The sequence below is a fragment of the Silurus meridionalis genome, chromosome 22, assembly GCF_014805685.1.
Source record: "Silurus meridionalis isolate SWU-2019-XX chromosome 22, ASM1480568v1, whole genome shotgun sequence".
NCBI lineage: Eukaryota > Metazoa > Chordata > Actinopteri > Siluriformes > Siluridae > Silurus > Silurus meridionalis.
The window spans coordinates 17,654,675-17,678,743 of record NC_060905.1 but is presented as its reverse complement, the minus strand read 5'-3'; the positions used below and the strand labels follow the sequence as shown (position 1 = coordinate 17,678,743).

Sequence of the window (24,069 nt, the reverse complement as noted above, 5' to 3'; positions counted from 1 at the left end):
GTTTACCATTTTATTTGTTGATTTGTGTTATTCACCGATAAACACCGATGCAGCAGTTTTTCTCTGTATTTTGTCATTTGATTTTTAGCTTCATTGTGTTGCTCACACCACGAAAAGTCTAAGTTACTTCTTTACTTCAACTTCTCTTTTTCGCTTAAAAAAAAAGAAATCTTGACCCCTGAACAATGTTTAACTCGGTATCTCTCTGAACAGGGCTTGATGAGGCTGATGTTCAGCCACGGTGTAATCTGCACTGTCAAGGAGGATTGCTCTGAGCGTGGAGAAGGTCTTATCGCAGCCACTCGGCTGTCGTTGTGAACGGAAGAGGCGTGGGCGTGCTCTTTGAGATGACGACACACATCCCGTTAGGACTGCTGGAAGCTTGCGTGGTTGTCGGAGTGTCCAGTGAGCGACTGAAGGAGTTATGCACGGTAAAGCAGCATGTCCTCAAGTTGAAGCCGTTTAATCTGTGGGGAGGTGGTAGTGTGGTAATAGTGGTTAAAGCATTCGAAGGTCATGAGTTCAAATCCCAGCCACACCAAGCTGCCACTTCTAGGACCGTAACCTTATAGCTGCTTAGTTGTATGAATGAGAATAAGGGCGTCTGCCAAATGCCATTAAATGTGAATGTATAATGGAATTACGAGCCAGTTTTTACAGATCGTCGTTCATTATCAAAAATAATTGATATAAAAGTATTGATGTATTAAAACACACTTGATTATACCACTTTTTCTTATTTTGCTCATGGAGATCTAGATCATGGACTTGTCAAGGAGCAAAAACGTTTCTCTGTTGACTCAGTTGTTGTTATATTTTGAAGAATTCTGGCAGGCTTTGAATAAACCCCCCTTAATAAGATGCTTTGTTGTTTACCGAGGCATTATTTCCGAAATTAAAGGTCATGAATAACAACTAATGACCGTTTTTTTCATTCTCAGCAGCAGGATGCGAAATCAAAAGAGCCTGTTCTGTTGGATGCCGAGGTGTTGCAGGTCCATTCTCCACCTTTTATATCCAAGGAGAACTCAAGCGATGGTCACGCCTTCAGCCGGGGCCAGAGACGCCGCTCGTTTTTGAAAAAGAAAAAAGAACGCATGTCTGTGCCTTCCAGCAATGACAAGGCCACGGAGGATGACCAGAGCGTACCTAAAGACATTGACCTCATTGCCCTGCCCCAGCTTTGTTTCCCAGGTAAAGCGTTCGCGAACCTACTTGAAAATTTTGGAAGTTTTTGCGTACGTGGTAACATCCTGTCGTGGTTTAGGTGGGCTGCGAGTCACTAGTGAGTGTCAAGAGGACTCTTATCACTTCCTGGTTTTCACAGACGTCTTTGGGAACCAGACACATGGAGTGGTGGTTCAGTATTACAAACCCATACAGGTGAGAGTTTACGGCAATCCGGCGGCTCGGGTGAAACATTTACCACTGTGTACACAGAAATGCATAATCCTAGTATTTAATGGTCATACAAGCATGTTATTCTAGTCTGTACTTGGAATAAAACTAATCTCATCAATTCTTTTTGTGTTTTAGGTATCTGTTGACAAAATCTTACACAAAAACGGACACTATTTATACAAACCTCCAAAGCTGTTCACAGCCTATGGCATCTGCCTCATTTCCAAATACCCTTACTACAACGCTCTGAGAGACTGCCTGTCCTCGTGAGTACCTGTGCCAACATTAATAGTACAGTGTTGTGTGGAGAACTTCAATACGATGTGGTTTGTAACTATTTCCAGGTTCCTGGTCCAGCTGAAGAATTCCCGGATGGCTGAGTTCGAGGAGCAGGTGAAGGAATTTGCAGCCAAATTGGCACTGGTGCCCATCCCACCACCTGGACAGCTACAAGTGGTGAGATTGTTTGGAATTTGGTTTTAAGTTCTTGTCATATCTGGCCAAAAAAGTCACCACCTGGATGTAAATAAACTATATTGGATAATTATTGCGGTAATGTACCTAGATTAATTACCTGGAACCTGCTTGCTAGGGGCACAAACTTTTGCATCTCTTATCTCTTGCTGTTATATTTTGAAGAATTGTGCCAGATTTAGAGAAAAAAAAAGAAATTATATATATATATAATCGGAAGTTAAAATCTGAAGTCTTCGATCTCCAGTTTTATGTGTTCGCCAACAGCCTCAAGACTTCTTGAGTGAGTCGACTGGGTCTGGTCTTTAACAACATGGCGTCTAAAATACGCCCGCTTACACCAATTAGTTTTTCCCATGAGCCCCACATGTGTGGTGAAGGTAGGAATTGATCATCAGTGTCCATTTTTAGTTCTTTACATGCACCCACAAAATTTGTTCCTCGGTCAGAATGGAGAACTTTGGCTGGACCTCGAATGAAAAATACCTCTGTAATGCATTAATGAAGCTGGATGTCTTCATGGATTCGATGAGCTCTATGTGTACAGCTCTGGTAGACATGCACATAAAGATTGCTGCCCATCGTTTGCTTTAAGCACTACCTCCTCTAGTCAGTGTGTGTGAGGATAGCCCAAAGACCAAAGACTTCAAGTCCAACATTGGTGAATGGTGGTTCTTCTCAAGTATTTCTGAAGGTATATTTGGCAATTGTTTGGCACTTTAACCTTCCTTTTAGCTTACGACACGTTTGCAACCTTTTTGGTGATATGACGTCCTTGATGCTCTACCTCTTTGTTATAGTGTCTCACATAAAGGGTTTAAATATGGTGAATTCTTGGAAGAATGAGAGGGTGCTTTTGCTCCAAACATACATCAGCAAGGGATATTTGCCTTTCAATCCTGAATTGGAAGAGTATTGAGATTGGTTCCTTCTCTATGCACTTGTATTCCTTTTTGAATACTTCATGCTGAACAGATCCAATAACCATTTTTTTGCTTTTAGGAGTTCTGAGACCCTGCTTGAGTTCCTGTACTGTTGCTATCCTTTGTCGCCTGTATTGTTTGTTATTTGGAAAGTTACGGCTACATGAATTAGCCTGGTCAAAGTACGAATGAGAGTGTTCCAACTAGAAAAATGCATGAAGCGATGACAACCTAGCTGTCTCCACGAGGTTTTGGTAAACAAAGTCATCGGGGCGAATCTCGTCATCTATCTCAGGATTTATAAGGGTAAAATCCTGTTTGTCAAGAAACTCCTCTGCTTGAACTTGGTCCTGAAAGCCAGTTTGTGTGTTTCAACAGGATTGCTGAAGCAAATCATGTAGCATGATCTGCAGGGTTTTGCTCTGTTGAGATGTAAATTCATTGGCCAGGTTGTGTGGATTTTCTGATCCTAATCACCCTATTCTCCACATACACAAATAATCTCCTAGCAGTGTTGTGATTGTAGCCTAGTACTATTTTGCTGTCAGTATAGAATTTGACAGTGTCCCAAACAATGTTGATTTCATCTTTGAGCCACAGCTAAACCAGCTGCGCAAACCGTGGAACTGTATGTGCAAGTCTTGGTGCCGGCTAGGATTTTCCCATAGCAGATCCAACATGACAATGGCCTTTACTGTCAATAGCTTGCAAATAGGCGTCGGCTCCTATCACTGTTGTTGAGGCATCTAAAAAGATGTAAAGCTCTTTTATTTTCATCAAGGTTAGTGAAGCTAAAATGTAACATCGTGGAATCTCAATATCCTCAATGACGTTTAAAGATTCTTTCCATTTTGTTTTTCGGGTGGCAGTGGCATATCCCACTCATGTTGTTCGAGTGAAAGGAGATGATATCTTTACCATGCATTGTTGTGGGCATTGTGAAACCCAGAGGGCCATAGATGCTGTTTACTGTAGAAAGAATGCCATTTCTTTGGTAGGCCTTTGCTTCACTAGAAACATGAAATGTGAAACGATCAGTTTACAAATTCTAAGACATTCCCAAGCTTTATTGGACAGGGAGGAACACTAAACTGAGATCAAGGTCTTTTACGATATTTGCACAATCTTCTACATCACTAGTTTGCTGTTGGATGTGACCTTGTGTACCGAAGCAAGACAGTCATCAACATAAAATTGTCTCTTTACCAATCTTTCTGCATCAGTGTCATGTTCTTTTTCACTTTTCAGAGCTGCTTTCCTCTTGCAGTAAATGGCTACAGCAACTGATGGAATGTTACCAAAAACGTGAACTCTCATACTGTAGTTTATCACACTTTCTTTCATGGTGTTGTCTTCATACCACAGGAACCTGAGGTAATCTCTGTGTTCTTCCTGAACAAGAAAACAGTAGAACATTTATTGCACATCTGCAGAGACTCCTATAGGCTCACAGGACACCCAAAGGGGTGCTGTTTAAGTATGGGCCACTAAGCAGCACATGATTCTGTGACACCCTGTCAAATTCAGCACTTGAGTCGAACACCACTCTTAACTGATATGGTTTTGGCGGGTGATATACCCCAAAGGTTGGGAGATACCAGTGTTCTTTGCCCTTCTCTAAAGGAGGAGCAACTTCTGCATGACCATTGTCAAGCACCTTTTGCATAAACTCAGTAAAGTGTTTCTTCATTTCTGGTTTCTTATCTAATGTTTTCTGAAGTGAGCAGAAATGCTCAATTGCTTGTTCCCTGTTACTTGGTAAGCGACGCCTTGGAGATCAGAATGGTAGAGGGTGCCACCAAGCTTCTCTATACTGATTATTTCATAATATCCAAAAACTGTCTGTCATCCACAGACAGTGAAGGTTTCTCATCATCACTGGAACTTTAAAACACTGAACAACCCAAACCATCTTTATACGCAGCAAGTTTTGCCTCCATCGTACAAGATAAAGTGTGCAGATTTTGACATGGTGTAAACCCAAAATCTTCTTTCACTCGTTTGTTATATTGACGAGGACAAAGTATGGATGTGCGACCATACAGAAGTGCATTTTGCTTTGAAGACATTCACAACTGATGATTTGTGAACTGTTCCTAAACAGATTTCACCCACAATGACCCATCCTAATGCGAGTCGTTGAGCAAAGGGAGTATTGTGGGGGCCCCATTTATGTGCTTGTGCATCTTGTGTACTCTCAGTATTCAATTAATATTTATTTATATTGCGCTTTTAATAATGAACATTGTCTCAAAGCAACTTTACACAGATAATGTGGTGATAAAAATTAATGAGATGTTCTTTAAGTGTAAGTTTGTCCCTGATGAGTGAGCCAGTGGCGACTGTGGCAAGGAAAAACTCCCCGAGATGGCATAAGGAGGAAACATTGAGAGGAACCAGGCTCAAAGAGGGAACCCATCCTCATCTGGGTTGCACCGAATGTCCATTTGTAGCAGATAAACGATGTTGTGGGGTGCAGTAATGGTGATCAGTAGCAAACTGTAGTCCTGAGTCAACGTAGCAGTCTGTTGACATTAACTACAGTCCAAATCCATCCTCAAAGCTCCCGTTCTTACTCCGTAAGTACATGGAATCACCCAAGGCGTTGATGAGAAACCCCAGTTGCACATAGTGGCCTCCAGTCGAAGAGAACACCATCCAGAGGCAGGCCTGGATGAAGTGGGAAGATCCGAAAAGAGGGAGAGGGGCAGGAACAGTGGTCACTGGAACCTCAGGAGCATGTTTAACGAGAGAGAAAGAGAGAGAGAAAAGGAGAGAGAGAAGGAGAGAGAGAGAGAGAGAGAGAGAGAGAGAGAGAGAAGGAGAGACAGAGACAGAGAGAGAAGGAGAGGGAGAGAGAAAGAAGGAGAGCGAGAGAAGGGGAGAGAGAGAGAGAGAGAGAGAGAGAGAGAGAGAAAAGAGGGGTGACAGGAAAAGAAGGATATGGATTAGTATGTGTCCTTATTGTTGTATGAAAGTTAAGGACACTGTGTCTACTTTTAAGCATATGCAGATTTGCTTGTGGAAGACTGTCTGTCTGCTTCTTTCTGAGGATTTTGTTGATTTCGACTGAATAGACTTGCTATCAACACTTCTTTTAGACCTAGCGTTTTCTGTTTGGTACTGTTTCCCTGAGCGCAGACTCCTTGATGATGCACAGAATTTCTTGTGCTTGAACCTGCTTTATTCTTGTCTTTTTACTTTCCTGTCCTCGCGATGCGTTTCCCTGCAAGGCTAAACAGTTAGCTAACACCAATAGCTGGAACCCCAATAACAACTCAGTGTAACTTTCCTTCGCTTTAATGTAATCCCTTTTGTATTTGATGTAAAACTGAAAACACAGAACACACAAAATGCATCCAAAATATATCCATAATACAAAAAATATTAACTTTTGTTTAGCGCTTATGGTATTGATCTTATGGAAGTAGCTAAAAGACGCTGACATCTACCTAGGTTCGATGAGAGGTAGGTTGGGCCAATTCACACGAGAAGCTCCGGTTGAGTTGAACAGCTGACAATTTTATTGCTTTCTTACAACAGTGCAAAATAAATGGCACAATAATGTTAAAACAAAAAAAGGAAGAGCTCTTTAAAATAATAAAATCATAAAGTAAATTCCCCTTAAATGTTCATTTGGTTCTGTAAGTGAATGTGGAATGTGGATCCAAAGACCTGTGAATGTGTATTTCAGTAAGCATAAATGTCCTTGTCCTCAAGTGCACTTGGTGTAACACTACTGTGTGTGAATAATGCCTTAACTGGCACGCTCGACGTAAATCAGGATTCCTCTGGTGACAAATCAACGGCTGGCCACTCCGTTAAGATCGTCTACCAGTCTCGCTGGGCTAGGCTCGCCATCTCGGTTCATCCAGACTTTCTAGTACTCAAAAAAACAACAATCTGCACAAACGGTACAGACAAAAACAATTCTCTTTTCCTTTTCTAACATGAGACCCCATTGACTTCTTTTTCTTTTAAAGTGCATGTTACCAATATTTAGGAATACACTTCAATCTATTAGTCAAGTTACATCAACTATTCACACTTACAATTTAATTATTTGTAATAATATTTCTGGTATTTCTAGTTACACATCAATTCCTTTAAACTCCATCATACATTCAAAATTACCTTATTTAACACAGGTTTAACATGGAAATTAATTAGCATAAACAATAAACAAGAAAAATGGAACTTAACACAATCAATTACATAACCCATGTACCTTGGATATAATAAACATGTTGTATTCACTCATATTGCATAAACAGCAATTACCAAATGAGATGTAATTTTTACATGCTATCCTAAACCATTCTGTTCCACTCACATGCTAGCGCACCGATGCTAACGAGCTACAGCCTTAGCCACCCTTTAGCATTGTAACACCATGAAACATAACTAAGTAGATCAACCTTATGTAATTATAAAGACACATAGTTTATTTAGATTTTAACTTTACAGATAACTCTGCAAACACTCCGACTGGTTTTTAGATAATTCCCAATAACATTTTAGCACCATGATCAGTAGCATCATACTTAGAAAAAAATGTGCTTTCACTCACCGGAGTTTTAATTGTTTTTAATTGGAATTATTTCCTCTGCTTCCTGCTGGTTTTATAATTCTAGAAGTGTTATTTCTGCTGGTTTTATAATTCTAGAAGTGTTATTTCTGCTGGTTTTATAATTCTAGAAGTGTTATTTCTGCTGGTTTTATAATTCTGGAAGTGTTATTTCTGCTGGTTTTATAATTCTGGAAGTGTTATTTCTGCTGGTTTTATAATTCTGGAAGGGGTATTTCTGCTGGTTTTATAATTCTAGAAGTGTTATTTCTGCTGGTTTTATAATTCTAGAAGGGGTATTTCTGCTGGTTTTATCATTCTAGAAGGGGTATTTCTGCCGGTTTTATAATTCTAGAAGGGGTATTTCTGCTGGTTTTATAATTCTAGAAGGGGTATTTCTGCTGGTTTTATTAATCTAGAAGGGGTATTTCTGCTGGTTTTATTAATCTAGAAGGGGTATTTCTGCTGGTTTTATCATTCTAGAAGGGGTATTTCTGCTGGTTTTATCATTCTAGAAGGGGTATTTCTGCTGGTTTTATCATTCTAGAAGGGGTATTTCTGCTGGCATTCACGAGGAGAAGAAAAAACAAAAAGGGGGGAAAAGCTGATAACCAAGGCTCTAATCGAGTCAGCCTCCAACGCCCCCTATGGTTGGGAGTAAAACTACAGCATAGTAGCCCTTATTTCTCTATGGGTTACATTTACTTGCAGACAAATGGTTTCCCAGGAAAAGCGTTAAAAGATCTATCATCACCATCTAACAAGCCATGTGCTCTAACAGCTTCCTGCGGTTTAGCTAAACAGAATGACTCAATAGCAGTGTTGCGCAACAATAATTTCCGAATAAAAGCCCCAATCAAGGCATAGAGAAAACGGCGTACCCAACATTAACACAACCACTACAAAACAAATGCATCCCTGGATGGAATGTGAAATGTTGTGACACCGCAAAGCTTTTCGAAACGATGCCACAGCAATTGTGTGTGCCGTAATCGAAGCAAATAGAGGCAAAACTATATATTCGAGTGTGTGATTTTTGACAGTGTGTACGTTTGACATTATATTGTGGTATAAATGACAAAATGGTTTCAGGTGTTTTGCATCTATAGATGGATGGAACAACCAATTAGAACTTTAAAGCATGGCGATCTGGTGATTTAGGTATAGCAAGAGTTCACTGGATATTAATCTCTCTTCAACTTTTCACCTATACATCTTCCTGTTTTTAGGCGTTTAACCTGAAACCACTGCAGATCATTCTCCCACCTAGAGAAGACATGGACCATCCTGCCGTAGACCTTGACCTCCATCTGCCCTTCCTGTGCTTTCAACCTGAGCAGATCTTACAGGTCTGTCACCGGAAAATGTTAATGTGCACAAAACATTTTTTATGTGAAAAGTAATGCGAATCTGTGATCCATAACTAAGAGCGTAACATGTGTCTGCAGGTGATCTGCAGTATCTTGACCGAGCAGCGTGTTGTGTTCTTCTCTTCGGACTGGGCCAGGCTTACGCTGGTAGCTGAGTGCTTTATGCTGTTCATCCACCCTTTGCGCTGGCAGCACCCATTCGTTCCTGTTCTTTCCCAACAGATGCTGGACTTCCTCATGGCTCCCACTGCCTACATCATGGGCTGCCACGTCCAGCACCTTGAAGATGTGGCAGGGGTAAGGAGGAATATATTCGGCTTGGATCCACTCGGAGTGGGGATGTGTAAAACTGAGGACGATGCGATTCGCATCTCAATGCGAATAGATGAAAAATACATATTACATAGTCGATAGTTTATTTACATTTACTTGATTTTGACAGACGCTCTTATCATGAGCGACTTATATTTATCTCATTCATACAACTGAGCAGTTCAGGGTTAAGGGCCTTGCTCAGGCCAGCAGTGGCAGCTGGAATTTAAACTCGTAAGCTTCTGATCAGAAGTCCTACAACGTAACCAATGAGCTATGAGCACCCTGTATTCTGAAGACTTACCCCATGGTACTTGGTGCCAAAAGCCTTTTACATTTATAGCATTTGGGCCTTTTATATCATTAGAACCTTACTCAGTGGCCCAGGAGTGGCAGCTTGGTGTGGCTGGGTTTTGAACTCACAACCTTCAGATCCAATGTCCTATACCTTAATCACTAAACTATAATTTTTGAATTGACAGAGTTCATTTTTTCCCCATCAGGAAGCTGATGACCTGATCCTTATCGATATTGATGATGGCACAGTGACATCATCGTGTTCTGCAGACTTGCCAGATGTACCGGTGACTGTCACAGAGTGTTTTAAGAGGCGGTAAGAAGAACCCCAAAATCCTGTTCTCATTAATCTATTAGTATTTTTAATCCTCTGATACTGATCTTTTGACCTCAAAAGTTCGTTCTAATAGTTTCTAGGGGGATTACGTTTGTGTCTTTTGTATGTAAAGGCTCTGTGTTTTTTTTATATAAAATCTTACATTTTATATGGATCTCTTTTGTTTCTGTAGTGTAGAGGGGCTGCAGATTCACAATGACCTGGAGATGTGCGCTCAGGGCAGCAGCTTGGACATAGCTGACGTGCGGAATCGCAGGCGCCAGTGGCAGCGGAAGCTCAACTCTGAAATCCGAAATATCAGTCTTGAGCTTATTGTCAACATCTTCAGGTCAGATTTTACTGTAAGCTGTAATTGTCTTCTTCATGCTTCAGACCATGTGCAGGATAATGAAACAATCCTGATTGCCATTCAATTAATTTCAGGTTTATTTGCTTGTCTCAAAGCAGCTTTTTTGATAGAATGTAAGACTTTTATAACAAATTTAAAGTGACGTGTATTTATCCACGATTAACAAACCTGGGGCGACTGTGCCAAGGAAAATTTCCCTTACGTAGTATGAGGAACCAGACTCAAAAGGGGAAGCCATTCTCATTCATATCAAGAGTGTGATTATAAATCTTAAAACAATACAGAACACTGGAGAGTGAGAACTAACATGAGCACTGAAATGTAAGATTATGAGTAATGTCCTTCCTACAGTCTTATACAGTCAGTTGACGTTGTGGAACCAGGAGCTTCTGAGCAACTCATTAAATAGCTCAACATTTGCGATCATCACAGATCCAACACCAGCTTCTCCATGCCAGAGCCTTTAAATATTCAAAGAGTTCCAGTGTCCAAACTCTACATGAGGTGGAATCCAAATGGTGCTGGTACGTCTCTAGATGGTTCGGGATGTTTGGAGGCATCTACTTCTTTAAAGGTCGACAATGTTCATAAGGTGGGACGTGACTGGGGCTGGAGCAACCTCAGGATTCCTTGGGATGGATGGAGAAAGAGAAGCAGTGGAGAGGAATTAGCATATCTGCTGTTAATGATATTAACAAGCACAAGTTGATAATGTGCATGTGATCAGATGTACTGGAGCACAAGGTTATGAGATGTGTGTTATGTGTAGAACTCGCTAAAAAGATAGTCTTTAATCTGCACGTAAACTGGGAAGGAAGACTATTCCAAAGTTTAGGAGCTAGATGTGAGAATGTTCTACCACTTTTAGTGGACTTTGCTATTTCAGGAACTACTAGAAGTCTGGAGTTTTGAGATCTCAAGGAGCGTGGCAGATTGTAGCTTGTTAGAAGACTTGAAAGATACACGAGGGTCAGGATTACTGGAATCTCATGAACATTTGTACTGTAGTTTGACAGAAAAAGAAAGAAAGACTTAGATTATTGGGTATACTTCTTGTCACGCAATGGTTAATAGCAGTGGATATTGCGTACTGAGTGGGTTGAAAGTCTTGTGGTAGATTTCCTCCTCTTTCTTTAACCCCCTGCTGATAGTGAGCCATTTTATGATTTGTTCTTATGAAGTGTTGTTTTTTCCTTTTTTTTTCGCATTTATTAGAGAGGTTCATGACCACCTAAACTTTGAACATCGAGTATTCAACAGCGAGCAGTTTTTCAGAGACCAGGAAGCAGCAGACCAGCCATTTTACAAACAGGTATAGGATTTGAAACTTGGAACACATGCAGGAAGGCACCGTGTCTGTAGACCTGAATGAACATGCTTATCTTTGTCTATGCAGGTCTTAGAAACACACATATTCCATTCCTTCCTCAAAGATTGTTTAAATAAGAAGATGGATGCATTCATACAGATGAAGATGAACACTCGGTCAGAAGCTGCCAGGTACTTTGCTTATTTACAGCATTCGTAATTGTTACACTTTTTGGACAAAAGTATGTGGACACCTGAGCATAAGATTGGTATGTGCTTTTTTTTGAACATCCCATTTAACAGTGTGGGAAAGAACTACAAATAGATAGAAAAGTCAGGTGTCTCAATACTTTTGTCCATATAGAGTATGTGTTTAATATAAATAGATATATAAAATATCTATTGAGGTTGATGTTAATATATATGGTAACTATGAAATAATATATATAGAATTGTGCAGTAAACAAAAAAGTGTTTAACACCCCAGAATATGTTTTATATTTTTGATTCTTTAAAGTAACCTTGTCTGTCTTGGCCGAAGCAAGTCTTTTCGGCTTGTTGTCCTTCCAATGTATTGGAATGGTTTCTTTGCCTCAATTCCAAAATTATGGAAGCCAGTCTCATCTAAACATTGAATGTTGCAATATAAATATAAATATAAATATGTCTGACACTTGAACTCAGAGAAGCAGTAATGTCAATCTGTAAATTCTAATAAATTATCCTGTGTAGCAGAGGTAGCTCTTGGTCTTCTTTTCCTTGGATGGTCCTGATGAGAGCCTGGTTCATCATAGAATTTGATAGTTTTGGAGATGCCACTTGGGGATACATTTAAAATTCTTGAGATGTTTTGGATTGACTGACTGAATACTAAAATGAATGATGGACTGCCTTTTCTCTTTACTTAACTGAGTGTTTCTTGCCATAACATGGATTTGTACAGTAGTTTTAGGAGCACTAATAGGGCTTTTGACAGATTAGGAAGGCAAGAAATGTTACAAGTAAACTCTTGACAAGGCTGTGAACTGAAAATCATTCCACGTGACTACCCTGTGAATCTGAGGAGAATGCCATGACTTTGCCAAGCTGTCCTTAATGCTAAATGAAGCTACTTTTGACTATCTAAAATTGTAACACGTCTTTGTTTACTACATAATTCCAGATGTGTTCTTTCAAAGTTTTCATTAGTCATTTTGAAAGTAATAAAAATTAAGAAAAAACTCTGTTGAAGAAGGTGTGTCCAAACTTTTATTTGGTATGGTGTATACATATAAATATACATTTGTCATAATTTACTCATTTGGGTTTCACTCACATGAACTGGCTGCAAGCCTATAAAGTAGTGTTTCTATACCCCAGTATGAAAACAGCAGTAATTAGAATGTATGAGCAGGAGAAAATAAAGCCCAGTTTACAGGAAGTATCCATTAATGCAATATTTGGGGTGAAAAAGCTGGTTTCATATCCGCACAGCATGTAATTACACATCGAAATATGTATATGCATTAGCCACTATGGACAATTACAGCTGCTTGCATTTTAAACAACATTCTAAAGAAGCCAGCTGCAGCTCTAGCCTTTCAGTTCAGTGCACTGTAAATACAGCACAAGATATCTCCTTCTCTCAGGCTGAAGGCCATGCCAGAGTCTTCACGGAGACGCAATATGAAGGAGCCGCCACACAAACAGACGGATTACCAGTTGCGTAAGAGGCTGGGTATGAGTCTGCCCAACCTGGTAGAGGACATCCAGATGACGGTTCCGATGCGCCAGCTGTCTTTACAGAAACCTGACAAGGGACCCACATTCAAGCCAGGTCTATTTTTTATTTTCATATTTTGAAGAGGTCATGTATTATAATATTTTTTATTTCTCGTGATCTTGTATTCAGCATAAGAGCATGTTGTAGAGGCAGCATCATCGCAGCATCTTAGATAATAACCATAACCATTTGTGGTAGGAGGTGATCACAAGAAATTTGTGATGATCACGAGAAAATTAAGTCGTGCACACGAGAAAATAACTTTTATGTCGAGATCATGAGAAAATGAATTATATTATATGAAAAATATAATGCATGGCCTCTTAGAACTTTTGTAGTAATTTTTTAATGGGCGTGTATTTATAGTTATATCATATTAATAATTATAGCTACCGTTTGTTATATCACATAATGTGAGTTCTCATTTCCTCATTCATTTCTGACCATTTAGTTACATATGGTGATAGATTGAACAGGTTTTTTTTGTTTGACCTTTTTCCTAAGTAAAGTATTCTTCCAATATTTACAGCTTTCAAGATTCCCCCAAAGCCACTCAAAACATTCAAGCTTCCAGAATTCCCTCCTCCTCTGGCCTATCACTATGTTCAGAATTACTACTCAGATCTCATCAGCCAACTCAGCAAGGTCATTAACTCCGCCACCCCCGAGGACTCGTCCCTGCTGGCGCGCTACTACTACCTCCGCGGTCTGGTCAATTCCGTGGCAGGAAAACGTTTGGACGCTCTGATAGACTTCCAGAGTCTCCACAAAACCGATATGGATATCTTCCCTCTGGAATTGGTGACCACCCTGGCAGACTCATTAAGGACAGAAGAGCGGCGTGTGGCCGAGGGGCGGCCAGAACTGAAGCGCCTCATCAGCCGAGTGAAGAAAAGCTCCAGCCAGGACGACTTCTCTGATGGAGGCTCGGTGAAGAAGTTCGAGCTCCCGCGCACGCATATGTTTTTGGACGACTTTGTGCGGCGTGTACAGGAGTCGGGAATCGTCAAAGACCTGAGCACCATCCAGCGTCTGTTTCATGCTCTCACAGTGGGTAAGTGACAGACCGAGAGAAAGAGAGTGAGAGATCCGAGAACACTGATGTAGCTGTAGATAAATGGCATGTGAGGGAATTTAGGAAAACATTTTTCTCATATCTCATACCATTTTTCTTTTGGCTTCAACATGTGTTAATGATTAACTACTGATATTCATCTCGGTTAAAGAGAAATCGAAAGATGCCATTTCGAAAGGTGGTGTTTAGAGCAGATTCCAAATCCTAAGAAAGTTAAATGGGTTATGAACCAATCATATCTTAAAAAGAAAAATACTGTATTTTTCGGACTATAAGCCGCTACTTTTTTCCCACGTGGCTTAAACAATGAAGCGGCTAATATATGGATTTTTCCTGGGTTTTTTTCCGCTTTCACAAACTTCAAGCTAAAAAACTAAGCGACATAACATTAGACCAATGAAATTTCCAAATGAAAAAACGCACCTCACATAGTGTTCTGAGCTGCACGGCTTCGGGAGAAAAACTTTCACCGGTGGCGCAAGACAATGACAAAAGATAAACTCCCCAGAGAAATACAGTGGAGCCTTGACCTACGAGTTTAATTCGTTCCGTGGATGAGCTCGTATCTCAATTTGCTCGCACATCAAATCAGTTTTCCATATTTAAAAAATACTTAAAATGCCATTAATCCATTTCAACCCTCAAAATGACACCCCGTTTTTATGTTTCATGTAATTAGAAATGAGCATCAGAAAATAAAAAGGACATAATTCTCGGTCTCCACACACGCAGTAATACCGGAAGAATGCAGTGCCAGGCGATTCCCAAAATACCGCTATGCTTCTAATAGAAGCGCAACATATTCCATTTAGTGTCTTTCGTTAAAGCCTGTGTAAAGTTCCTTAGTTTCAGTGTAGACACCTGCGACTTATAGACAGGTGCGGCTTATTTATGTTAAAAATAAAAATCTTTGTCAAATTCAGTGTCGATTCAGTGACATCTTTGTCAAATTCAGTGCAGCTTATATAAGGGTGTGCTTTATAGTCCGGAAATTACGGTACTTTTTTTTTATTCTGTACCAGGAATTCTCAGGACACACCTTTGTCTCCGTAGCATTGTGATACGTCATATTCACGTAGCAGCAGCGGTGCTGCGAGAACGCGCCCGAGAAACAGTTAAGCGATGAAAAATCGACCTACCTATAAAATATTGCTCACAAATTAGCGATCACTTTCTAATTAATACGCAAATATGTTAAAAATAATACATCACGATACAAATGGCAACTTGTATCCGATCTACACTTTTATTGAATCTATGCCTCACCTCGTTAACTTTTATGCGGATGTGAATCAGTAGATCTTTCCCTTGCTTATATAAAGTATCTATTAAAATGGATGATGATAATTAGCTTCATGAATACATAAATATAATACATATATATTTATACGTTAAATATATATTGTAATATAAAAGAATCGATTGAGACTGATGGTGACGTTGTTAGGGGATTTGAACTTTTCAGGGGCAAATCTCAGTAACATTCTACAACTGTGGAAACACCTCTTCTTGTGGGATCTCCATTAATCGCACTATACTTAAAAAATGCATGCATGCACGGGGTCATTTTGGGGCACGTCTCAAAATCCTTTCGGGGGTTTTTTCGTTGTTGTTTTCCCAAAGTAGATGGATATCAAAGGGGTTAATTACTGGCATGATGTTTATTATATGGTTACAATTAATATATGGTCAGTTCCTAAATACTAAAAGTGTTGGAAAAATCGAATGTTTGAAAGTTTTTTCATTTAGAGCGAAAATACTGTCACTGATCTTGTAAAGCAAATGTTTTCTCTTGCAGGTCCAAATTTTTGTTGTTGGGTGCCAATAATTATGGCTGTGTATGAGGTTGTATGTGGTGTCCCTTTATGTCCTGCCCCGTTATAGACTAATGAGAATGGATGTGGTTTGCCAGGTATGAACTCTACAGCGAAGGTCCCAGCCCACTCTGTATTTTACCTTGATTCCTCAGCTGATGGTAAGCTTAGCCCGTGCTGCACCCGTTAACACTTTATCTAAAGGTTGTGTGTACAAGTGTGTGTGTGTGTGTGTGTGTCATGCATTACTCATTAATTGCCGGATCTGCTTTAATCTATAACCCTGCTGGCTGTTTTAACTCGCAGTGTTTGCTCTCCATGTTCAGCTCATTAGGAGGTCGTCTCGGCATGCTGCTAGCTAATGATTGTCTGGGGGGGGGAAAGAAAATCGTAGTCCTGGTTTTGTATTATTGCCTGTAAAGTTGGTGGAACGAGTTTGAGGTAGTGTTAATAAGGTCTTGAATTCATTTCCTTCCTGATTGGAGCCAAGCTCATTCTTGATTGCAGCATGTTTGGTGAATTTGCTTTATAAGAAATGCTTGGCTATGACTCTCTAACTTCATACTGTACTTATCATGGCTACAGGGTCTCCGGTACTGTGTGTATCTGGAGTTTCTACGGTGGGCGAGAAGTGCAAAATAAATGAACAAATCATCAGAGGTGGGAAGCAATGAAGTACAAATACTTGTGACTGTTACTTAAGTAGATTTTTCTGGTGGTATTCTACAAATATCTTTACTTTCCACTTTCAAACCAGACTCTGTACTTTACAGTAGTTTTAATCTATTCTGTGACGTGAACAATTACTTCTTACTGCGCCGTATTCAGTCCATCAACCTGTTTCTTGTCATTGTGCGACTTTTTCAATCCACCACTAGTGTGTCATTTCCTGGCTCTCACACACTACAGATGTAGACTAGTTTACGAAGATGATAATGAGAACGGCAGAAGGGAATGAGACGTGGATGAGACGTGGATAAACATCCCTGATTACCTGATCATCTTCTTTTCTCTGCTTGTGTTCTATATGGTGGATGTTCAGACTGGATACATTCATTAGACAACATTTAAAAGATTTTTGTAGTAATATATTAATAGGATGTGAGGTTCAGTTACCAAAGTGACACTAAAACAAGTACTACTAATGTCTTTTTACTGAAGAACATATCAGAGCCCAAACTTCTTTAACTTGTGTAAATAAAGTGTAGTCAGAACTTCAACTTTTACCAGAGTCTTTTAAAGCATGTACTTGAGAGAAGGATGTGTGCACTTTTGCCATCTGTGGAAACCATAACACAAAATAACAAATCCAAAAAAAACTATGACAATTCAGACAAATCGGAAGGTAAGTATAGTTTGTAAATGGAACATTAACAAACGTCTCATTGGACTAGACGTCTGTCATTTAAGATATACAGAAAGTATAACAGGCTCCAGCAGGAGTGTGTAAAAGTGTATTAGTTGCACTATTGGAAAAAAAATTGGTTTAAAATAAATGCAGAAGTCCACACATGTACAAGAAACAAAGTTACAAGATACACGATTCCTTCTTCCTGTTTATCTCGAATGACCGATGTCTCATCCAATGAGCGTTAAGTATTTTATTCGCAAACTATACCGACATTTTCCTGTTTGTCTGAATTGTCATTGTGTTTTCTGATTTCGTCAATTTGGTTTTGGAATTCTTATTCTGTTTTCAGATTTGTTCATTCGTTCTCGGATTTGTTATTTCGATTTCTGCTCTGTTCATTTGTTTTTAGATATGTTCAATAATTTTTTCTTTTTCGTTTTTGTTTTTATTTGTTCGATTTGTTCATTTGTTTTCCGGATTTGTTCATTTGTTATGCACTTCCTGGCCACCATAAGTTTCATATGTTCTAATCATGTCTTCTTGTAGAACCCTTGGGTTCACCTGGGTTTTATTTATTTTTTTTTACCAGAACCATCCAAGTTCATGAATTTTATACTCTATATCAGGGGTCACCAACATGGGGCCTTTTCTAAAAATAGCTCAGAACTGCGCCACTTACCAGTGAGCTGCATCTAATATCTTTTGTGGCTATTCTTTTTTTAAATCACACTTGCATTGGTGTGAATTTGAAAATGACAATATTAAAAAATAGATGACTAGATATTCATCTATATCATTAATTATTAATAATAACATATAATTAAAGGTAAATTGAGCAAATTTGATATGTCAGAACTTGTGTGTTATTTCGACTTGTGTGTATCAAACTGGTAGCCCTTCACCGTACAGTACCCAAGAAGTAGCTCTCAGTTTCAAAAGGTTGGTGACCCCTGCTCTATATACTATAAATTGCACCAGATATGAATGGATGTGAATACTGGTAATACATTTCATGTGTATTCCATACAATATAAAAAAAGGATGTGTGTGTACTCTAAAATTGTAGAAAAGAAAAACAATAGTGTTATTGCTTATATATGTAAAGGAGTGTTTTATGTTTATGCCGTCCACCTGCTTAACTGTTCACATCAACAGAAATTTAGACCAGGGTGCCCAAACATTCGTATGCCACTATATATTCACAAAAGTGAGTGCACCCCTCACATTTAGCAACCATTGTAGTATATCTTCTCAAAGGGACAATGCTATAGAAATTGGATATATTTTAGAGTAGTCAATGTGAAGTTTGTGTATCAGTACAGATTTACTGCCCTCTGAAAATAACTCGACATACAGCTGTTATTGTCTAAATAACTTGCAACAAAAGTGAGGATCCCCACAGGTGCTCAAAAGGGTTCAGGTCTGGAGACATACTTGGTCAATCCATCACGTTCACCTTCAGCTTCCTCAGCAAGCTGCACATTAACTACTCTAAAATATTAGTTGTAGTGTTGTCCATTGAAAAAAAAATACTAAAATGGTTGCTAAAATGTGAGGGGTTATACTGTATAAAATAATGTATAATCATTTTAATACAGTATATATTATTGTTATTATATTATTTATACATTTTCTGTGCTCAGCACTCTTATATATTACGCTGAATCCGATATAGGTGTATTTAGTTACTCGGTTAAAGCCAAGAAATTCTATTATATGTTAAATTGCACTGATGTGTAACATAATATATTATCCTTCAACTGTGTCCCTTTTATGGACACGGGAGTCTAACATTTCCTTTTTCATTTTACCACCACTCATCACATCATCCTTATAGTCTGACATCTAGAATCAGTTTTGCACTTTGGACTCTCCTGATTGCCAGTAAGTCTGATTTCGGATCTATTATGCAACAAGGAAATGAAAAGGAACGTACGCTTTATGGGAAGAATACACATATGTGAGCTAAACATCTGCGGTAAACACTCATAAACGCAGTCTGTGTAATCTGTTGGAGCAATAATCCTAATCATAAACATCCCAGTTTGAGCAAGACTTCTGTGTTTCCCGCTCCAGGTCAACAGAAGCAGGTGGACCCGGAGGTTTTCCGCTTCTTCTACACCATCTGGAAGGAGACTGAGGCTGAAGCACAGGATGTGGATCTGCCTCTGGATGTGCTGAGCCACTTGGAGGCCAACGAGCAGGTGTACAAGCTCTCGTCATCGGTGAAGACTAATTATGGGGTGGGCAAGATCGCCATGACCCAGCGGCGGCTCTTTCTGCTCACGGAGGGACGCCCAGGTTATGTAGAGATCACCAAGTTTAGAGACATAGAGGTGAGGAGGTCTTCTCCCATACACGCTGTTTTATATATAAAGGAAATAAAGAACTATAGGTTTTATTATTCTTTCCTTGGTTGAGCTCCATGCTCCTGGTGCCTTTGATCAAAAAGTATTTTCTTTTCATTCAGGAAGTGAAGATCTCCTCAGCTCCTTTACTTCTCCTAAGGATCCCCTCCTTGAAGATCAAGACCAACCTGAGGAGGGAGACTTTCGAAGCTAATCTGAAATCCGAGTGCGATCTGTGGCATTTGATGATCAAGGAGTTGTGGGCTGGAAGGAAAATGGCAGACGAACATAAGGTTTGTTTGTTGTTGGTGATCTGCAGAAATCTTTATCATGTCTGCTGGATCTGTTCGATTCTCAGCAACGCCTACCAGGGTAAAGATGACTAACAGCATGTCTCAATGTGCTTTATTTATTATATTCCTCCGCAGTTTCTCAACTATTACAATATTTTACTATTTAATGTTGAAAAACGTTTAGAAAGGTTTTTCAGTTTCAGTTGCATCATAGCAGATATAAGCTGCTAAGGCTATAAATGTCGTAATAAATAAGAATAAACATTCTAATAAATATCATATGAGAACTTCACACTGTGGGACACACCTGAACAAAAAGGGGCACTCCCTTGAGACTTATGTTTAAAAAAAGAAACATAAGAAGCCTACATACATGTAGGTTGAACTGGAATGTCCATTTCTGGCCAGAGGGAGATATCTGAGACGCCATCAGTCGCTCAGTCGTCTACTTACAAAGCTGCAATAACAACGTTTACGCCAGCACACCATTTAGAGTCCATGACATCACAAGTACAGTGGGGGAAATAATTTACAAATATTTGATTTTGCAGATCTTGGAAATGTACCCCCTTACAAAGAAATATACAGTCTAGAGTTTTGATGGTGGGTTTATTTTAACAAAGAGAGAGATGAAAAAAAATTATTATAATATATAAATTTTGTATTTCAATGTGAAATAAGTTTTTGATTTCCTACCAACCAGCAAGAATTCTGACTCCCACACACCCAAATTAGTCCTTTACCTTTAAGAAACTCTTTGTGTATAAAAGACCCCTGTCACAGAATCGACCTCTTCCATTCAAACTTCTCCACCCCCATGGGAAAGACTAAAGAGCAGTCAAATGATTGTAGACCTGCACAAGGCTGGAATGGGCTACACGACCATCAACAAGAAGCTTGGTGAGAAAGAGACCACTGTTGGCACGATAAAGTGGAGGAAATACAAGATGAGCTTTTTGTCATCAAATAGACTCGCCGTGTTTGGAGGCAGAGAAATGCTAAATCACACCACTAGAACATCATCGACACTGTCAAACACAGAGGAGGAAACATTCTGCTTTGTGGCAGTTTCTCTGCTAAGGGTACAGGAAGACGTCACCACATGAACAGGGCCATGCACTGTAGAATCTTGGATAAGATCCTCCTGGCCTCAGCCAGAACATTTTCATGCTGAAAAACCCACCACCCATCTTCATCTTCAATGATGAAAAACATGGCCAAGGCAACATTCTGATGGTTTTGTAGCCCATTCCAGCCTTATGCAGGTTCTGCTTGTTCCTGATGTCCTTTGACAGCTCTTTGGTCTTTCCCATGCTGGTGGAGAGGTTTGAATAGAAGAGGTTGATTCTGTGACTGGAGTACCATCCTAAAGCGACAGGACTAATATGGGTCTGTGGGAGTCCGAATTCGTATTTCACTCGATCAAATACAAATTAATTTATAACCTTTCTGTAATGTTTTTGTTTTATATACGGGTTGGGGGAGGGTGGTGTGGACGATGAAGCAAGGTAGCCATAAAAATGATTCCTTTTAACATTTTAAACCCACGATTTACAGAACATCACACTAATGTAGGAACTGTAGTAAGAAAAAGTACGATAATTCATTTGGATGCATGAAATCTGACTTTGTGTACTTTTCTCTAGGACCCTCAGTACATACAGCAGGCTCTGACGAACGCCCTGCTGATGGACGCCGTGGTCAGATGCCTCCAGTCTCAGAAAGCCATTTACGCTGCTTCTAAACTGGCCTACTTCGACACCATGAAACGGGAAGGTTCGTTATTCCGAGCTGGATACACTACATAAACATCCCATTCCACATTTAATTGGGTTTTGCTGTTATTGTAACCTCCACTCCCGGGAAGATGTTCCACGAGATTTTGAAATGTGCTTTTGGAGATTTGTGCTCATTCAGCCACAAGGGTGTTAGTAAAGGCAGATTCACCTGGGGTGCGGTCAGTGTTCACGTTCATCCCAAAGGTGTTCAATAGGGTTAAGGTCAAAGCTCTATAGCAGGCCACTCGAGATCTTCCTCTTAAACCATGTAAACCATATCTTCATGAAGCTCACTTTGTGCACAGGAGCATTGCCATGCTGGGACAGGTTTGCATCTGTTAGTTCACATGAAGGTCAAATTGAATGCTTCCACATTTGAATGCATCTTGTGGTAACAGTTTGGGAAAGAACCACATATGACTGGAAAAGTCAGGTATCCCAATACCTTTGACCAGATAGTGTAGATTTTAGGGTCACTCAAATTAATCTCAAACGCAGACTTGATACACTTAAAGAACATGTTCTACAACATCAGGTGCTAAATTAGGTTTACTACCTGTTCTATCTACACAGCCATATGTGGTTCTTCCCCAAAGTTGGAGCTCCACCACAAAGTTGGAGGTACATAGGTGTATTTGCATGTGGTAGAATGAAATTCATTTTATTTCCTTCATTTTAACTTAGAAGATCCAAACCTGTTCAATTGAATATTTGGAACATTGGCTGCCTTCTCACCTCATCTTCAGCAGTACCTGGCTTTGCTAGTTGTAGGAGCACAGATCTCCACAAAATCTAGTGGAACATCATTCCAGAAGAGTTTTAGAAGAAAGTTTGGTATTTGGAGAAATATTTTGCTTGTGATCTGATGCATTGCTTCGCTTTTGATAGAGTTTAGATTTTATCCCTTGCATCATACGTATATTGTGCTGAAATCTCGATTGGTGTTTTTAAACAGTTCCGATGATGGTGCCCAAAACAACGTCGGAGACGCTGAAGCATAAAATCAACCCTTGTCTGGACCTGACGTCTCCTCAAGCCGTGGACATATTGCTCTATACTCCAGGTTAGACAGGATCTCTTTTAATTGTTCACTATAAGTCAGCAAACACAGCGTTGGAATGAGAAAACCCTGAGATATGCAGACCAGGCAGGACCTGTTTCACCGCTTGTGTGATAAGTGACGAGATAAATCCTGGAAACACCTTCTTCACTTCTGTCTGCGGTGTTGCAGTCCGTTCTGCTCTCAGGTGCAAAGGCTCTGGTTTCTGAGCATTTAAGCATCTCTCTTGTGTCTCTTGTGAAACTGCCAGTGGCAGTTTTTCCCCCACAAAGTTTTCAGACTACAAAGAGAAACTGAATCTACTGAATAAGTGACTTTGTGCTTTTTTATTACACATTCCATGTGTAGGCGTGTGACTGTAAAGGCTTTGGAAATATGAGAACAGATGGATTTATATAACAGGGATATTGTTGTAAAAAATTATCAATAACTGGGTGGTAAATTTGGGCAGCTGTGAAGCTACTGTTTTATTCCCAAAGCTGATCATTTTCCTTTAACATCAGGCTCTAAAGTATTCTTCTGCTTGACTCAGCATTTTGCAAATAATTTTTTTATGTATAGATTATTTTTTTTATTGATTATTTATTTATTGAATATTTGAGTGTCCATTTTTTTTTTTTACTATTTTTAGTAGATAATAACAGCACCACAGAAATAAAAAAATAGGAAGCGCTTGCAGCTGTTTTGAATTTTATAGAGTGGAAGTGTGTCTATTTCGGTTGCTGTGATGATGAAAGATGTATCTACTATTAATAAAGATGGACAGATTTCCTTTTACTGGTTCGCACAGTGAAACGAGTTTTCAGCTTTTGGTCCATGTCTGACTCATGTGTTCATTCGAGCGTAATCGCCGGTCGATGACACGCCGGCTGCATTTCAACTACACAAAGCAAACAGTCACTCAAGACTTGAATTCATTCCGTTGGCAGTCGTCCAACAAGTGCTTTCAATTTCGACCTCCACTCTCACGTGAAAACAAACCCATTAAAGATGCACACAAAAGTACACTTCCTCCAATACTTTGAATAATCCTAATATGACTGTGGTTTATTTTAGGCCAGTTGGGCGCAGCAGCCTCAGGCAGCGGCGGTTACCCGAAGCTCTGGTGTGCCCTGAGTGACGGGAAGGTGGTGGTGTTCGACGCAGCCAGCTGGTCCCTCCTGCAGAACTCCATTCAAGTGGGGACGTCCCGCATTGTAAGGGAATTCCCCACTCATCTTAGCATTCATGAGTTTACATGGCCCCATGCT

At 39.7% G+C, this 24,069-nt stretch overlaps 1 protein-coding gene and 1 long non-coding RNA gene across 6 annotated transcripts in view; one reads left to right on the top strand and one right to left on the bottom strand.

The window, feature by feature from the left end:
* Nucleotides 1-24,069, top strand: part of dennd3a (DENN/MADD domain containing 3a) — a 39,515-nt gene that overhangs the window by 6,752 nt on the left and 8,694 nt on the right. Inside the window, exons 2-20 of one of the 5 annotated variants that reach the window (XM_046834790.1) lie at nucleotides 214-431; nucleotides 945-1,194; nucleotides 1,268-1,383; nucleotides 1,537-1,667; nucleotides 1,746-1,857; nucleotides 8,595-8,714; nucleotides 8,814-9,032; nucleotides 9,551-9,660; nucleotides 9,854-10,009; nucleotides 11,246-11,342; nucleotides 11,427-11,530; nucleotides 12,967-13,154; nucleotides 13,630-14,154; nucleotides 16,088-16,150; nucleotides 19,417-19,676; nucleotides 19,811-19,981; nucleotides 21,628-21,757; nucleotides 22,712-22,822; nucleotides 23,876-24,015. In XM_046834790.1, the coding sequence (XP_046690746.1) occupies nucleotides 348-431; nucleotides 945-1,194; nucleotides 1,268-1,383; nucleotides 1,537-1,667; nucleotides 1,746-1,857; nucleotides 8,595-8,714; nucleotides 8,814-9,032; nucleotides 9,551-9,660; nucleotides 9,854-10,009; nucleotides 11,246-11,342; nucleotides 11,427-11,530; nucleotides 12,967-13,154; nucleotides 13,630-14,154; nucleotides 16,088-16,150; nucleotides 19,417-19,676; nucleotides 19,811-19,981; nucleotides 21,628-21,757; nucleotides 22,712-22,822; nucleotides 23,876-24,015 (3,087 nt within the window). In that variant the 5' untranslated portion in view covers nucleotides 214-347. Of the gene's footprint in view, nucleotides 1-213; nucleotides 432-941; nucleotides 1,195-1,267; nucleotides 1,384-1,536; nucleotides 1,668-1,745; nucleotides 1,858-8,594; nucleotides 8,715-8,813; nucleotides 9,033-9,550; nucleotides 9,661-9,853; nucleotides 10,010-11,245; nucleotides 11,343-11,426; nucleotides 11,531-12,966; nucleotides 13,155-13,629; nucleotides 14,155-16,087; nucleotides 16,151-19,416; nucleotides 19,677-19,810; nucleotides 19,982-21,627; nucleotides 21,758-22,711; nucleotides 22,823-23,875; nucleotides 24,016-24,069 lie in introns of all 5 variants that reach the window. The other 4 variants (XM_046834789.1, XM_046834788.1, XM_046834793.1 and 1 more) reach the window with 4 other exon arrangements.
* Nucleotides 6,300-8,251, bottom strand: LOC124375962. The gene is made up of 2 exons (XR_006923747.1): nucleotides 7,369-8,251; nucleotides 6,300-6,701 (listed from the first exon to the last, which is right to left on the bottom strand). It is a non-coding gene; the product is annotated as an uncharacterized LOC124375962 (long non-coding RNA).